The 13,970-nt window shown below is 37.7% G+C and overlaps 1 protein-coding gene across 1 annotated transcript; it reads left to right on the forward strand.

Moving 5' to 3' along the window:
* Positions 1 to 2,259: 2,259 nt before the first annotated feature.
* LOC149011020 (uncharacterized) lies at positions 2,260 to 11,196 on the forward strand. Its single transcript, XM_089161173.1, has 3 exons — positions 2,260 to 2,450; positions 8,521 to 8,654; positions 9,977 to 11,196. Exons 1-3 carry the CDS (start codon positions 2,356 to 2,358, stop codon positions 10,066 to 10,068), a joined length of 321 nt encoding a protein of 106 aa, XP_089017299.1. The 5' UTR covers positions 2,260 to 2,355; the 3' UTR covers positions 10,069 to 11,196.
* Positions 11,197 to 13,970: the final 2,774 nt, after the last annotated feature.

Consider the following 13,970-nt stretch of genomic DNA (forward strand, 5'->3'; position numbering starts at 1 on the left):
CCAAATACTTCCCATGCTCCTCATCTTTTGATTCAAAAGTAATTATAAAAAAAATAAAAAAAGGATCTTGGACATGGAACAATATTTCGAGCAAGCTACCACTGCTATGCAAAATGGTTTTAAGAGAAGTAGAAGACGGGAAGGAAACTTCATTCTAGTTTGACCCCTGGGTACCCTCAACCGAAGATCATCTAGTAGGGAAGACACAATGAAGACTTTGGCCAGTTATTACAACAACGGTGGAGCAAGTAATCATTTCAGTTTAGTATCAAAACATGGAGTATCTATCTCTTCTATGTCTTCTGTCTTATTACACCTTATCCATATCAAAAGATCATTAGGTCTCTACTATTTCCACCAATGGGTTGTTCTCGATAAAATTTGAAGAGAAAGCCCTAGTGACATGGAAACAAAACAACCATTTCACTAGCAATACCCATTGGTGGAAATTTTTCTAGAAACACTCCCAATCCACCCAAAATTTAAATCATTTTTTTGGCGTCTTTTGAATGCAGGACTACCACTTAATATTTTTTTAACCAGATGGAAAGCAATTTTAACATAAAGTGGACTGTATGATCAAAGTGAAGAAACACTTTGGCACCTATTTGTGCCATGCAAATGGACCAAAAGAATCTAGGTTGCAGGCCCACTTGAACTGCAAATGGAGAACTTGACTTATAATTCATTTTTTGACCTTTACAAATCAATGTCACGATGTGGAGACTGAACAACATAAATAGAAAATGGGTTATTTCTACATTCATAATCACATGTTATTTTGTGTGAAAGGAGAAGAATGTCGCAATATTCACTCTAGATAAACTAAATCCGAATAGAGCTTTACTCTCAATCTCCAAGTGGGTAACAGACCTAAAATTATCTCCCTACGATGGCAGTAGCAAGCAATAGCCTCAACAATTCTCTCAATATACATTAGTTGACACACCTAATCCCTATATATTTAATAGTTTAAATCCTTACACTCTCCAATTTTACTATATGCAGGGTTACTTAACATAGATCTAGGGACTATAACATGGAGTGTGGGGGTAATTTTGGGAGGAGACATTAAGTATCTCAAAAAAGGGTACATCAACAAAGGGGCAAAAATACATACCACTATTCAAGGAATCTGTCAAGGAATCCAATATGTTGAGCAATATGTACACTTGGAGGAGATCTGGTGCAAGGAAGACAAACAACATTCATCAACATCATACACGAGGAATTGGCTAGTTGCTTTTATCCCTATTTTGCTAGGATTAATGCCAAAACTTAAGAATGTTAAACTTTGTTTCTTTAAATCCCCCACATTGCAGAAAACTTTCACGTAGATCACATCTAGGGCATTCATTAGGATTCAACTAAGTATGGACAATGAAGGACTAAGTGACTCCTCTAACTAATATATCTCTTTTATTTGCTTATCAATAAGGAATGGAAACTAATCTAAGCCCATGGTGGATCCATTATGATATAAGCCCAAAAGAAAGATGTTGGAGCTGAAATTCGTCTGAATAGAATTGAAAATAGGAAAAAAAAATCCAGAGAATAGTGAGAAAGAAGATGAAACCTATGGTTCACTGCTTTTCTCTTTCCTCTCAATTGAATGTCTTTTATCGATATTCACATGCCATCATAGAAGTTTTAAGGAAAAGATTAAGGGAGAAAAAAAAAAATTCATGAATATTAGAACGGGTTGCATCTATAAATAGGTCTCTTTCTGAAGCTATCGATGACAAGTGTCATTGTGGGACTTGAGGGCCAGTGAGAAAAAAAATGCATGAATTGTTACAGAAAAATGTATCATCATATGTGGCAGATCATGGATGCCACATGGAGCAATACATCGTTGTGGGACTGCCACTTGAGGGATGGAAATTGGATCATGGGTTGTTCCATATGTAAATGAGAGTTAATGTTTTTTTTTTTTTTTTTTTTTTGGTTATTTGTTATTTATTATTATTTTAATTTTTTGGGTTAGAAGAAAAGGAGGGTTAGGTAAAGTATCTTATGGTAAATTTACCTTACTCAACTTATTGGCTTATTGGTTGCATGAGGATATATAGGTCAAACCAGGGCTAAGACTGTAAATTCAATAAGGGAAGCTTTAATCTACCTTATCTTAATTGCATGAGGGGATTGGTTGGGATGCGTTCACAGGGGCATATCAGGGATTCTATGAAGAAAAATAGGGTTAAAACGTCTCCTCAGTGGAACTTTACCTCCGTTCTACATTTCTACATTTCTCCGTTGAGAAATTTACAAGGTAGGGAGGGGAGAGTATAATGGAGACGGAAGGGTGAGTGGTTCTTGTGGGATTTGGAAGAGATCCTTGAGAGATTGCAGGGGATGTTGAGAATCTATGGATCAAGGGGGAAAAAGGAAGCTGAGAAATATGATGGATGTCATGGAAGAAAAGTTCTAGAGGAGATCTCGTTCAAGTGGTAAGTGTTCCTTTCTTAATTGAATTTTGTTTTGCTTTAGTGTTCTTAAAACTTCAGAACTGGAAAATCTGAGAAAAGGGATAATGGACAGGGAATAGGATGGTTTGGTATAATGTTTGATTCCTTTTAATTTGGATTTTCTCAATAAATATTTTATCTTCACGGAGCTCGTGCTCTGGATTTGTAATATTGCAATATGTAACAGAGTTATGGAAATTGAGATTTATGCATGCAAAGTTTGAACTGTTGAATGAATTATATAACATCTTTTGGGGTTTGAGGATGGATGATTCATGCATGTTTAGTTTAGTAAATGCACGAGATGCAAGACTGTTATCTATTGTTGGAATAATAATGCTCTCACATCAGGTCTGCTTGCTCTAAATAATTTCTACCAAGACAACGAGCTCCCCATTTTGCAGAATGGATTCAACTTCAACTTTCTTTATTAGCCATTAAAGTTTTCCCCGAGGTTATGCTTTACTATCATATGTTCTTAGATTTCTTTTTGTCCATTCAAATTATTGTTTGAAGATACGGCCCTTCAAGCAGAACATCCACAAAGAGATCATCTTGCCTTTCTATTCTACCACTCTAGTAATTCAGTAAGGGCCTGTTTGGTTGCATGAGTCTGGAGATTTCAAATCTATGGAGTTATAATTTATAAAATTAGATGTTTGGTTGTGGGATGAAATCTGTGGATTCATCTTAAAAAACTATTTGATCGACGTGATTTTTGTAAATGTGCAAATGTATAGCTTTTTTGAAATCTCTGGATTTCACCCCTTACCCATAAATCTACAGATTCATATTTTTAGTGTAAAAAGGTGAATCTCTAGATTTCATGAATCTAGAGATTTTTACAACCAAACGGGTATAATTCTCAGATTCATGAATCCAGAGATTTCAAATCTCTGGATTCATGTAACCAAACAAGCCCTAACATTATTAGGGTTTTGACCGTAAGACAAAAAACTTGATCAACGAGTTTCATCCAAAGGTAAAGAAGAATGGGCACACCTTACAAAAATAAGATCCTACAATTCCTCCTTTTTATGGCATTGCTCTCATCTTGATGGAAAAATACCTCTTTTGCCAATCTAACTCATTTGTTGCAATTAACTACGGCCTACTTTCCATGCATCCACCTACTTTAGTGGCTAAACTGAGCTCTCCAAAACCACTAGTAAAGTTCAACTTGGGCATTTTTCTTGCTTTTTCTTCCCATGCTAGAGTTCCAAAAGGATTTGGTTTTTGGAACATTCATCATCATGCCCCTTAGGATGATTGTTCTGCTTTGTATTCTTAAAAATCACCCAACTAATATGACACTCGATAACAATGCTTTACACCTTGTAAATAGGTGACATAATTCTCCTCTTGTTGGACTAATATGGGTTTTAGAAAGCTACCTTCCCCCAGAAATCTTGTATTATAGGATCCATTGTAAGTGAAATCTTCTATTTGAACATAAAGGGAAGTGAAGCCAACTAATATCCCCTCTTTGCCTTAATTTTTTTATATATGTAGTATTAAATTAGAGGTAATGTATCAATTTATTTCCAATTTCATTATTGTATTAACCAAACATTGTTTTTGGTTTTCCAATTGTAGATAACATAGCTTTTTACCTAATTATCTATTTTTAATTTTTCTTAATAAAAGCATATTTCAGTTCTCTATATAATGGATTCCTTCTCCATAATTCATCATAAAAAAATTAGAGTCATTGAAGAATTCTTGCAATGATGATTCCCTGGGTAGCTATTCGTATTCATTTCCACCTTTCTCTTTCTATTTTCCTCCATGTTAGTATTAATATCATTTGTGTTGAATTTTTGTTCTGCTTCCTTTTATTGCATTAGAATATTTTATCAATGGAATTGGTTCATTTTGCCTTTCTTTTCCCATCTGTGTTTGTTGTGTTTCTCCTTTTGTCATGGAGATTATATGGTAATATAAAGCCAAATAGCAGTGGAACCTAACCATTCTATTAATTGGCACATTTTGGTTTGTGAAATGTCCTATAGAAGGATCACATATTTTGAATCATAATTACAAGTTCATCAGCAACATAAAGGTCTAAGGGTAGTTTGTAATGAGTGAGGAGAAAAAGGCATTAAAGAATTTGGGTGTCCCGAGGGGATCTGGGTTCCTTCACCTAAAGCCACGGGAGTTGGAGAGGGTGGTGGGTGGAGATTCTAATGGTGGGACTGATATTGCCGGAGGAAGAAGTCTTATGCTAATGCTGGTGGGCAGTCGGAAAATGCCGAAATGAATTCCCTACCAAGTCCAATGCAGGCTGGATCTTATTGGAGGATCGCAAGAAGTATGAATGGCAGCGAAGTCAATATTGTTTTTCACTAGTTGTGGGGCCTATTTTTGCTTCACTTCCATGGGGAGTTGCAAGAAGTTGCAAGGAAATCCTTGAAGTTAAGTCAGGTTGTGGTGATGCATTCATTAGGTTCATTATTTTTCAATTCAAACGTGAGGGTGATATGGCGGAGGTTTGGCATTGAGGATGGTGGAAGATCGGATCTCAAATCATTCGATTCCAGAGATGGCGTCCACGTCTCAATATTGGTTCCCCCCAACCATTGTCAAAGCTAGTTTGGGTTTGATTTCCCGAATTGCGGCCTCGAATACTTTCATGAAAAAGTTCTTCTATCTATTTCAAAGACGATGGGCAAACTAGTATCCTTGGACAGAAGAACTCGACTTGGATCTTTAGGTCATTATGCTCGAATCTTGGTGGAACTAGAAGGTGGTGCTAAGCGTTTGGAGGAGGTGTTAATAGAATGAGTTGAACCTAGCTTTTCTCGTGCCTTCAATTTTATTTAGATGGTGGTCTACAAAGATGGGATTAAAAAGTGTTCGTTGTGTAATCGTGAGGGGCAATTAAACTCAACAATGTGAAGGGAAGTCAAAGTTACCAAGTGACATGTTAGATCATGTGGCCATGGCAGGAACCTGCACTCCTAGCAGTGATGATATGCTAGGTCTGGCGGTAGGTGAGAAGGAGAATTCAAAGACTTCTAGTGACACGGAAACTCTTAGTGCCATAGAGAGGAGTCCTTTGCATACGCAAAGTGCTCTAGTGCCACCACCTAATGAGATTTTACGCTTGAAGAAGATTGAAGTGGTTACCAATGTTCTGAGTCTTGTTGAGATGAGGGTAGACTCTCCAGTTCAATTTCAAAGTCTTGAAGTGCCACACAAGGACTCTCAAATTCAAATTCAATTTCCCCACAAAATTGATGAGGTGGAAAACTCGAATGTGGACGATGTGGCTGGACTCAAACTTGTGAAGGGGTAGACTCTCTGGCGCACATAGTCTTTGCGGATGTGGGGCCGGTCTCAAGATCATAGGATTCGTTGGATGTAATCACACAGAACTAATGGTCTGAAAAGATCGTGGTGGATGAGGAAGCACTAGAACTGCGAACGTGGCTCTCCCCTTGCCCAGAGATGGAAGGAGACAATGCTCAAGCTGAGGTAGGATCTGTCCATCGCAAATGAGGTCGATCAAAGAAGACTGCGAAGATCAAATTTGGGGGGGGGGCTACATAGGGGACTCATTGCCAAAAGGGATGCACGTTGACAGCTAACAAAGGTGTTTAGTCGACATGGACAATGTAAAGAAGTAAAAGATACTACAACATTTCATTATTTATAACTACGCTAAAACATTACTGCCTCTAAATTTTCTAGCACATTAAGATCTATGGAAGATATTCTATATAAGTAGTCTTTTTAGGATAATAAATACGACATTGTATATGACAGGTATATAAGAAATAATGGTACAGCCTCTGTTTTGATGGTTGTAGATTATTACCATTGTAGTTTGAGGAATAGTATCGGATTGATAAATTTTTATTGATATCAATTAATGTTCATTTTTCTACCAAAAAGATTAATGTGCTTTTTTTATTCTTGGTAGATCATTGATAAGTGGGTTGATAGGGATTAGAAGCATGGTAAAAAATTCTAGGGAAACTCAAGTTTCGACCAGGTGAAAATGGGAAACTTAGGTGGAAACTTGAGAAATTTCGAGGAAACCGAAGACTTTTCCGTACAAGTTTCAACAGGTTTTAGAGAGTATTTTGGCGTGGGATTTTGTATTTAAGCTAATTAGAGTATAAAGAACACATTGGTTGTATTTTGCTAACAAAATCAATGTAAATATGTCATTCAATATACATAACATCAATGTAGAGTTGTCCGAAAAGTACATTATAAATTTAACTACTTAAGCACATAACATTCAGTATATAATTTCTAACTTCAAAATAGTTGACAATAAAAGGAAAATATAACTTAGTGCTAAGAGGAGTGCCAAGAGTGGATTCATCCTGTGAGCTGAGTAGTACTATGCATGTACATCCTCTCCTCCAACCTACAAACATAAACATTCCATCACATTTTATGCCTATGGTTGTCAAGATAATCAACAATTGTAACTTTATGAGTCTGGTCATCAACATGCTTAAGATAACTAGCCTAAGGGAATACGCACTTTGGATAGGAAAGTCCTGATGGAGGGGGTGTTTGTCGTGGTATTTGGGAAAACATGAAATAAACAAAAAAATTGAAAATTTGTGAAAGCTACAAAATTTATAGGAAAAAGTCCCAAGTTTCCACCAAAATTTTCCAAGTTTTCACGAAATTTCCTAGGTTTCCACGAAATTTGGGAATTTTTTTTTCTCATTAACCAGCTGGTCCAACTGGGTTTAACCAAGTTTCGACCGGTTTCGAGGTTTCGATAAGTTTTAACGAAATTTCGACAGTTTCGATCGAAACTGAAGACTTTTTTTGGGTCCTCATGAGTTTCGTTTCGCATTTTCCAATTTCGCACATTTCGACCGAATTTTGTACCATGATCAGAAGTATAGAAAGATAAACCAATCGAGTTTAGAATGAAAGGGATAAAATCTATTCAATCTGAAACAAGCTAGATTGGTTGATTGGATCAATACTGAATCAAATTACTATCGGATCTGTATTTACAGAAACAATATGAATTGCTAAATCTTTGCTTACCATCATTACATGTTACTATTAGCAGAAAGTAGAAACAAACTTCTTTAAATGTTTCATACAACAATTTTAGTAAGAGTTTTAGAGGCGGAAAAAGAACACCGCCGATAAAATTCATAACCAGAAGGTCATACAGTGTGGCTTCTACCTTTTTCAGTCACTTTGGAGTCTCATTTCTAAACCTGAACCATTGGAAGGAAGATATTCTCGGTTACTCAAGGCAAGGTCACACTCACATCTATCCATGTTACCCAGCAAATTGAGACTTCTTGTATTGTTTATACTTAGACAAGAAATTTTCTCAAAGCTTTGGTACATCTTTGTAAGAGAATTCAGTAGGAGAATTGACAAAGAAGTTTTGACAAAAAATTCAAATCAAGCAAAATTTCAAGATGTATCATATTGCCAAAGGTTCTTGAGCCTTGATAATCAAAGCTCAAATTGGTTGGACATTATAAAAAAAAAATTTCCCATGTTCAATCCAAGATGGCTCATTATTATAAAACAGGCCTAAAATCTAGGATGATGCCCCCGGAGTACCTTAGGGTCTCGGACTCCGATCCGACTGAAATTTGACACATCACTCCGAAACGAGTTTGTAAGCAAGACATACAGCTCTGCGGTGACCAACATAGTTTTTTCGCGTTCGAATGTCACTTTGAGGGGTTTTGGGTCATTTTTCTGTTTTAAGTAGCATTTTTGCAATTTTGCTATTTTTCGTTTTAGCTCAGTTTCAGGGTTACTTGGAGGCCTATAAAACAGTGTTTTGTGCTTCTTTTCTGGGCAGCTGAATATTTTTCTTCTTGTTAAGCACTTTTGAGGGAAAGTTTCTCTGCTATCAGTCCAACCTGCTATTCAGCCTCATTTCTTTATCGTTTGGCATCATAGGATTTGCTCATGAACATCATGATGTTATTAATATGAAATGAACCTCAGTGTGGTGTACAATGAGCACATTCTGTTTCTTTTATTTTGTGTACTACTTTGATGTAGAATAATTTTTCTCACTCTCATATATATGTTTGTTCAGGAACTTATTTCAAGAATGCAACAATCCAGTCAAAAGCAGTCTTGGAAGAGAGAGGAAGGATTGTTGTTTCCAAGTGGTTAAGAAGCAGAAACAAATTTACAAGAAGCTGCATTATCAGATCAACGATTTACCAGGTGTGTTAGAAGAGTTTACTCCTTTGATTATGTGGTGTGGCTTACTAGTTTTGAAAGGAGATGGTTACTTTGTGTTTAAATTTATTGCTTTGCTGGCCACTACAACAATTAAGGGCTTTTGCTACATAATATTAAGCCTCTAACCGTAGTACAAAAAATTTTCCGGATGATTACACTCAAGTAGTTGTCTACCAGATGGAGAGCCGTTGTAAATATTGCTACGGAAACAAACGACCATGGATTATACCATCCTTAGCCAAGGTAGACATCTTGCGTAGCAAATACTTCAGCATAAATCATTGTCATTTAATGTTCGTGCCAACTACTATCTTATATGCATGCTATGGGAGTTGGAACCTGTCACATCAAGTGGGTTAGCACGACCTTTAGACTGTCTAGCTTATGCTACGGAAGTTTCTTACCGTCGCAGAAAGGTTTATTTATTTAAGGAAAAAATTATTCAGGTTATAACAAAAATGAATTCCACTAACTGATAACATTTTTTCCCCCTCCCCTTTGATAAAAAATACATATTTTCCCCTGTGAAAAGCTCCATTCAGTTGAGGAAATAAGAAGTAAAATTATGCAAGAAAACCAAGAGATTATGAACTGAAATCAACTAAATAATTTAACCCATTATTTCATTCCTCGCAAAATCATCTCAAATGAGAGAGAGAGAGCATGTATTTGAATTTTCTTTTCCTCAACTAATTCATTCTTTGCAATCAATTTAACTTCCCAATGAATGAGACACAGTATGCATAAGCCAGACACTACTTAATAAGCCAAATAGGAAACAAGCATCACTGGCCAAAGCAGCTTCTCTAACATCTTCTCCTACCTTTTTCAATGCTATCCTGAGACTCTCCAAAAAGTTTGGTTGTCCACTCCCCATCCCCAGCATACGGTTATTCTGCAGGGAAAAACGAACACAAGGATTTATAGAATGACCAAAGTACTAACAGATTGTTGTTTCATGATAAGAATTAATAAGCACAAGAATGATCAGTTCTTGACCAAAAATATTGCATATCATTTCCTTACCAACTAAAATGAACAACCTGTCCATTAACTGCAGAGCCGCTGCCCTCTTCTACAGAACCCTGAACAGTTGCAAAACATGGTGCTGATCCCTGAGAATCATTGTCATCTTGAGAGCTATTCTCTTTGTCAGGGCTGCCCTTGAAGAAGTAATACCAAGCTTCAATGCAGCCTGATGGAAATTTTCTAACTCATTGTTGTCATTGCAATCACTGTCAAATCGGTAGTTTGTCAATTATGAATGGTTTTGTAGATACTAAAAGTGATCAAATGGCTTACAGGAGGATTACCATCAGCAAAAACAACAGATGACTTGACAGATGGAACTGCTTCCACACAGTATATGCCAGTGACAACAGACAGGGGACAGTAATTCAGGACCAGCTTTCTGATACAACAAATTCAACTTCACATGAGATATCTTACAGAGAGCAGGATGAGCAGAAGGAAGGAATTGTTGAACTCAGCACTGGTGGATCACCACAGCCCATCAGACGCATGAATGAGGTTACAGAGCTTCAAACTGAATTCTCACATCCCCTAGTACTGAACACATCTGCTGCTGTCCTTTCTGAGAAGTAAAGGATCCATGGCATTGATCTAAACAAGACACCACTGCAAAAAGCAGGAGGAAGAAGCACAGGCCAAAAGTCATTGTAGAATAAGGGAAACCCGAAAGGACTCAAGCAGGCAAGCAGATCGAACCTGCCAGTGAAGAGCAAGTATGTGAGGAAAAGAAGAGGACATCACCGAATTCCACCATTAAATCATGCAAGCGGGTGTTGGATTTCAACTTGGAAGACCAAAGAAGAGAGAAAACCAGCAGACTTCACTCAATGACCAGGATAGATCAGAGATCCTCGTCATTCCAGAAATACTACGAGTATAGCTCAATCGTTGTTGAGTAAGTGCACAGGCCAGAGATCCTGCACACCACAGCAAAAAGCAGGAGGAAGAAAGCACAGGCCAAAAGTCATTGTTGAATAAGGGAAACCCAAAAGGACTCAAAGCAGGCAAATGACAAACGGATTGAACCTACCAGTGAAGAGCAAGTTATGTGAGGAAAACAAGAGGACCCATCACCGAATTGCACCATTAATTCATGCAAGCGGGTGTTAGATTTCAACTCGGAAGACCAAAGAAGAGAAAGAAAACCAGCAGACTTCAGTCAATGACCAGGATAGATCATAGATCCTGTCATTCCAGAAATACTATAACTAAATGTAAATTTACAAAGAACCAGATTCATTTCCACTTAGGCAATGTACATGTTATTAGCTGTAGTTGACAGTTGCATCAAGTATGGTCATCATTTTTATGTTTTCTATAGGAACATTTGGTAAGTTAGCATATTTCTAGGAGTTGGCTGTTGGACTAGCCGTTGATATATTTATATTCCTTCCATTGTTAGTTGTTGTAAGTGTTCCATTATTCCTTTCAAAGAAAATGTTAACATGGTATCTGCCTAGTCCATCCTCACGCTTCATCTCCTCAAATGCCGACTAACCCCAACCATCATTTTTGCAATGGTTTCAAAGGCAGCATCGAACACTGCAATTTTTGAGATATAGGTTACCATTCTAGTTCACACCCGTCTTGGCCTTCACGGGTAAATTGATCATCATCATCCTAATCCAACATTATCCAGACCACAGCATTGCAACTTGATAGCTCAACTACATGGACATCAATTTGCTCAACGTATTGTTGTGAATATGCCTCACTCCTGCGAACCAATAGCATTTGTCTCTATCCCTCCAACAACAATAACTGAACAAATCAAGCAACTGCTTTCTCTGCTTCCAACCGGTAATGCGCACCACCTATTAGCTAATTTTGCAGGTTTTTTTTCTTCTTCTTGATAATTAGTACTTTATTCAGAAACCTGAAGAGTGGCTAAGCAAAGCTCTAACAACCACTGGTTGGAGATAGGCCATTCAACCCGGTTTGAAAGGTTGAAAGCCTTCCTTGATAGGATATCCGCAATTACATTGGATTTCCTAAAAATGTGTATTGCATTAAAATGCAAAAATTTTGAAGCTATATACCTTATATCTTAGAGTGTCAGAAGAATATATGGCGGGGGGGGGGGGGGTGGACCCATTCACTACAAACATGATTAAATCCTTGCAAAATGAATTAATCTCCACATATTCATGTCCATCTCCCAATGCTTCTAAAAGTCCAGCACGCATAGCTAAGGCTTCACCTTCTAGAGGTGATGAAATCATTGAGGCAAAGAGACTGCTAGACACGACTTCCCATCTCTTCCTTTGATTAAAATTCCCAAACCACCTTCTTTTGCTTTTGGTCTCCAAGAGGTATCCGTATTGATCATTATATATAGAGTTTGAATTCATGGTTAACCCCTGAAGATGGGTCTCCGCTGTAATAGTACTTACAGCTCGATTGAAGGTGGATTGTGCAAGCGAAGGCTGTTTCTTATGAGTCGAATATTCCCCATTGGCTTTTAAAGCCTGTTGAATGACTTGCTCTGCTAGATGATTTCTAGCCACTCTATCATTCCTCGCCTTCCATAACTGCCACACAATGAAGGCACTAAGGCTTTTCAGTTTAAGTGCTTCCTTTTCTCCCATTGCTTCAAAATTTCCCCATGCTTTGGCCCATTGTTCCATTGATGATCCTCCATCCTCATGAATGCGCCATGTTAAAGGACCTCTATACCACACTTGTCGGGCTAAGTGACAATGGAATAAGACATGTTCTATTGATTCCTTTCCCTCTCCACATAACCACATAAGATATCTAGATGCATACATCTTTCTGTGAGACCTTGGGCTGTCGCTAGACCTTCATTTGCTGCTCTCCACATGAAGTTTTTCACCTTTGGCAGCGTGTCACAACTCCATATTTCCTTCCAAACAGATTCATCAATAGTCTCCCACTTTTTAAGTTGGGATGAGGAAGGTGTTGCTGCTCCTTCTAGCTGTAGCTCATGTTGTTGTAATTGATGAGCAGCTTTAACAGAGAATTTCTCATCTTTGCTACCTCTCCAAATTAATGAATCCGTTGTTGAAAAGAGAGAGAGTTTCATACTTAAAATAGCAGCTGCTTCTGTAGGGGAGAACCAGTGTCAAATAATGTCCTTTTTCCACTCTCTTGTGTCTTCATCAATGATATCTACCACCCAATGTAAGCTGCATTGTTGTTCTCTCTCAGTTGAGACTTTGAATTTGTGAAGCCTGAAGATCCATGGGTCATCCCATAATTTTATTGTTTTGCTGTCACCTATCTTCCATATCAGCCATTTTTTTAGCACCTCTCTGCCTTCCAATATACTCCTCCAGGCGCAGGATGGATTGACCCCCTTCTTTGCTTCAAGGAAATTGCCTTTAGGATAATAGATTTGATTTAAAGATCTTGCCCAATCAGCCTCAGGATTTGAGAATAGTTTTCAAGCCGCCTTACATAACATTGCTTTGTTACGTAGAAGAGGTTCCTTAAGTTCCAGCCCTCCTTTGCTTTTATGTTTTACCAGCCTCTTCCAAGATAGCCAATGGATAGTTGCCTTCCCATCCTTTCCTCCCCAAAAAAATCTCACAGCCTTGATCTTACTTGTTTGTGTATCGTAGCTGGTATCTTGAAGTGAGCTGCAATGTAACTTGATTTTTGTAGAGCCATTGATTTCAGCATCACCTCTTTTCCTGCATGGTTCAGCAACTTGCTTGTCGATCCTTCACATTTGTTTGCTATTTTGTCACTGATTGAATGGAAGATATCTACTTTGGAAACCCCAAAGTCAGTTGGCAAACCCAGATATTGAGTTGGGCCTTCACTACACTTAACTTTCATGATTTTTGAAAACCCCCGCCGGATTCTAGGAATTGTGTTGGGGCTGAAGCTGATTTCTTTTCATTAATTACTTGCCCTAACACTTTGCAATATTCCTCGATACAATCTTTGAACCCATATACACTTTGAAGACATACTTCTGAGAATAGAAGGATATCATCTGCAAACATGAGACTAGTGAGTGGTTGGGTTCTCCCCTTGATGCTTACCCCTTGAATTAGCCCTTCACTTTCCTTTTTTGCAATTAAATGTGATAGTCCTTGTGCACAAATCACAAATAAAGCAGGCGATAAAGGATCACCCTACCGTATTCCTCTTTCTGGCACTATGGAAAATCTCTCCGCTCCATTGATTATAAAGGAATATTGGATTGAGGATAGAACATTCAAAATGAGATCCACTAATTTCACATTGAATCCCAGCTTTGACATTATAGTAGCAATATACTTCCACTCTATTCGA

The sequence above is a fragment of the Hakea prostrata genome, chromosome 7 (genome assembly GCF_041222555.1).
Source record: "Hakea prostrata isolate BN-2017 chromosome 7, UWA_Hpros_2, whole genome shotgun sequence".
In the NCBI taxonomy this organism is placed as follows: domain Eukaryota; kingdom Viridiplantae; phylum Streptophyta; class Magnoliopsida; order Proteales; family Proteaceae; genus Hakea; species Hakea prostrata.